Consider the following 3211-nt stretch of genomic DNA (forward strand, 5'->3'; position numbering starts at 1 on the left):
AACAGTGTAGAAAAACTACGTAATATATGAATACAGAAAAAGACAAAAGGAATATGTAACCCTGTTATGGTACAGGCTGGTATTCTATGTTTTTCAAAACTTTGACATGGTTTTCTTTGAGAACAAGGCACACTTTAATCACTCACAGAATTCCGTTTTGTACAAGCCACTTCTTAATGTGCAAAGGGCAAATAAAGGCAAAGTCGTGTGACTCAGGCTCTTTTTTTGTTTTTTGTAGAACAATCACTATCAATCCAGAGAGAAAACTGAGCTATTATGCTTGTAGAATTAGAATACTGAAGGCCTCAGTTGTAATAAAAACGCTCTAAAACAATTTTACACTGAGAAACAATCAGGACATTGACAATGACCTTTACATGGGCGTTGGTATTTAATGGGACAGGAATTTCAGACAAAGGTTTCCTTACCATTTAGTTACACAGATGTTGTCCACTAACATAGCATAGACACATGCTCACAAAATTAAAAGCCAAGCTTATATTAATAGAAATCTTGTAGTCGGTATTTTGCCATCATTGCCTAATGTATTTCTCATCATTTTGTGAAACCAGGGAGAAAAGCTGGCAGACAGATGAACCTGTCACAGCTGGCAAAGGCAGCATTCAACCATTCCCTCGTCTGCCTGGTAGTTATCTGCTTTGTGTCAAGTTTTCTAATGCAAACGAACTTTGATGGTTTGACTTGTGAAATTGGCTCTGGTTAGGCCAATTAATGTTCAGCCGCCCAAGTAAATGTTACCTTTTCCACGGGACAGTAACCCAGACTTCTACCTTTTTAACACTTCTCTGCGGCATAAATGAGCCGGAGGAAGAGTACCGTACACCAATCCAGGTAAAACAACAACAAAACAGGATTTATCAACAAAGAAGTTTAAAAATTTCATTACCACCGGACCAAGAGATTTATGCAGCTACTACTCTAGGTAAAACACAGAAATGAAGACAGGGATATTAAGATTAATCTGGTAACTTTATTTAATATTTACCATTCAGCAGCAACCAACATGAACATCTGAGCTAACAAAATCTCCTGAAATGTTCTGCTATGTAGCTGCTTTAGAAGTACACACACATGATAAATTCAACTGTTCACTGCCAAATTTTTTTTTTGTAAAAAAATGGCTTCAAGAGCAAATAACACTGATTTATTCTGTGCCCAAGCACTAGTCAAGAAATCTATTAAATTACACAGGAAAAAGAAATCAAAGAAGTTTTGTTATTTTATGCATGTTCTCTTATTTAAATGGGAGGTTTTACTTCTTTAAAGCAACAGAAATTTGGAGCTTCATATATATATATATTATATATATATAATATATATATATATGGATATGATTACAAACACAAAGTGTTATAATCAATAGCAAAAGCCAGTTCAATAAATCTCCAACTGCAAAACTTGCAAGATACAAAGCTAAAATTCATATGTTCTTTTCCTCAATTATGAATACTTTCACTAAACATAAATATTTTAACATATATTAATTTTTCTGACATTCAAAATTGTAAAGTCAATATGGCAGAATTATTGTTAAAAGCACATATGTACAAATATTCTTTTTCCATACATAAAGTATTTGGCATAATTATAACAATCATACTGCATCCACAACTGTTTGCTTTTATTTTTCCTTTTTTTTTTTTTTTACACATAATGGTATATCTTATTAAAATTAACCAGTTATGTACAAAAATACTTGAACATTTATTATAGAAAACCTCTATAACCAGCCTCAACAGCATATACCTGCTGAATGGTTTCATTAAGAGAATATAAAAAAAGTGGTCACTGCCTTCTAGGTAAGCTATCAACAAAAACAAACACGGTTAAACTGAAATGAGCTTCCCAACAAAAGAGGGAAAATATTTAAGAGTTCATATCTATTGTCAATTCAGTGTTATAAACAGTCAGTAAAAGATAAAACAAAGATACAAAATACATTACTACATACAAGGTGCTTTTTTTCCCACACTCCTACAACTGGGGCATCCAAGTGCCTACCTAGATCTAAGATGCTATGTTGCAATACTCAAGCTAGAATCATCTAGGGTCATTCTCCTCCTACAAAAGGACCACAGGATCAGCCGAGAAGACAAACTCCACTGGTAAGAATGGCGAATTGGGAGGCATTCTTTATTTTGTGCAGGACTGAAAGTTAATGCCCTTGCCTTCTGGATGTCCTTCTGCCATTTAATCATGCTAAAATATTACCGCTAAGATTCTTTTTCTTCATGTATGCTATTGATTTAATACTGTCCTGTATTGATTCCTGAATCCTTGTTAAGGGGGCACAGTAATTTGTACCTATTTAATACTTGGTCATCTGCTCTTCTTCAATGACACATTTTATGTAAGAAACTATCAAGTAAGGAAGCACAAAATTCAAGTAAACATTCCTTCTGGGGTCTCTTACTTAATCTAGCTAATTGGAACTCAGAAAGCAAATTGCACCTTGAAAAGAAATACAGTAGATAGCATGGTGTCGGGGTACTAAAGCATTTAGCAACCAATTCACAAAGGAGAGTTTTAAGAAGGCAGACAGCTGTCAAATGTCAAAAGCAACCTTAAAGAAGCATCTTGTTTCCAGAACAAAATTTCCAGGCCCACTCCTGGCAACCCCTTAAGTACAATGACTAAGCGGCCTGCTTTCACCTTTATTTCTGAGGATGTGCAGCGGTCATCCTGCTCCCAGTAAGAGTCGGAAGCCTTCTAAAGTAAGGACCGCCGTGTGAGGACGTGCATGGACAAATCAGCGTTCTTGGAGTATCAAGTGTTCAATAAAAAGCATACAACATTATCACACGTTGCCTTGTTTGACAATATTGTATTGGGTTTAGGATTAAACTAGGTAAAAAAAAAAAGGTGAACATAAAAAGATACAAAAGGAGTCTTTATCACTATTTACCACTTTCCATGGAGAAACTTTTGTAATGAGATTCAGCCGTGCTTCACGTAACATCTGGCGTTTTAGATGAGTTAACTCTCAATACTGTGCAACATCGTATTAATAAGCAAGTTTTAATTCCATTCACTGAAAGAAAGATCCGAGTACGTTATTAAAGTGCCTACGCTAAGTGTCCTGTCACCATACTTCGCGTTCTGTAAACGGCGAGGGAACCAGCAGGCGGGGCGCGGCGCGGGGCCTCAGAGCTGCGAGACCTTGCGGGGCAGCGGCCGCGGCCGCGGGCCG

At 36.4% G+C, this 3211-nt stretch overlaps 1 protein-coding gene across 1 annotated transcript in view; it reads right to left on the reverse strand.

Moving 5' to 3' along the window:
- Positions 1 to 971: 971 nt before the first annotated feature.
- Positions 972 to 3211, reverse strand: part of Dock4 (dedicator of cytokinesis 4) — a gene marked incomplete in the record, with an annotated part of 287342 nt that continues 285102 nt past the window's right edge. Inside the window, 1 exon segment of the mRNA XM_013510564.1 lies at positions 972 to 3211. Coding sequence (XP_013366018.1) covers positions 3166 to 3211 — 46 coding nt within the window.

This window comes from Chinchilla lanigera, unplaced genomic scaffold, assembly GCF_000276665.1.
Source record: "Chinchilla lanigera isolate Chin_1 unplaced genomic scaffold, ChiLan1.0 scaffold00009, whole genome shotgun sequence".
In the NCBI taxonomy this organism is placed as follows: Eukaryota; Metazoa; Chordata; class Mammalia; order Rodentia; family Chinchillidae; genus Chinchilla; species Chinchilla lanigera.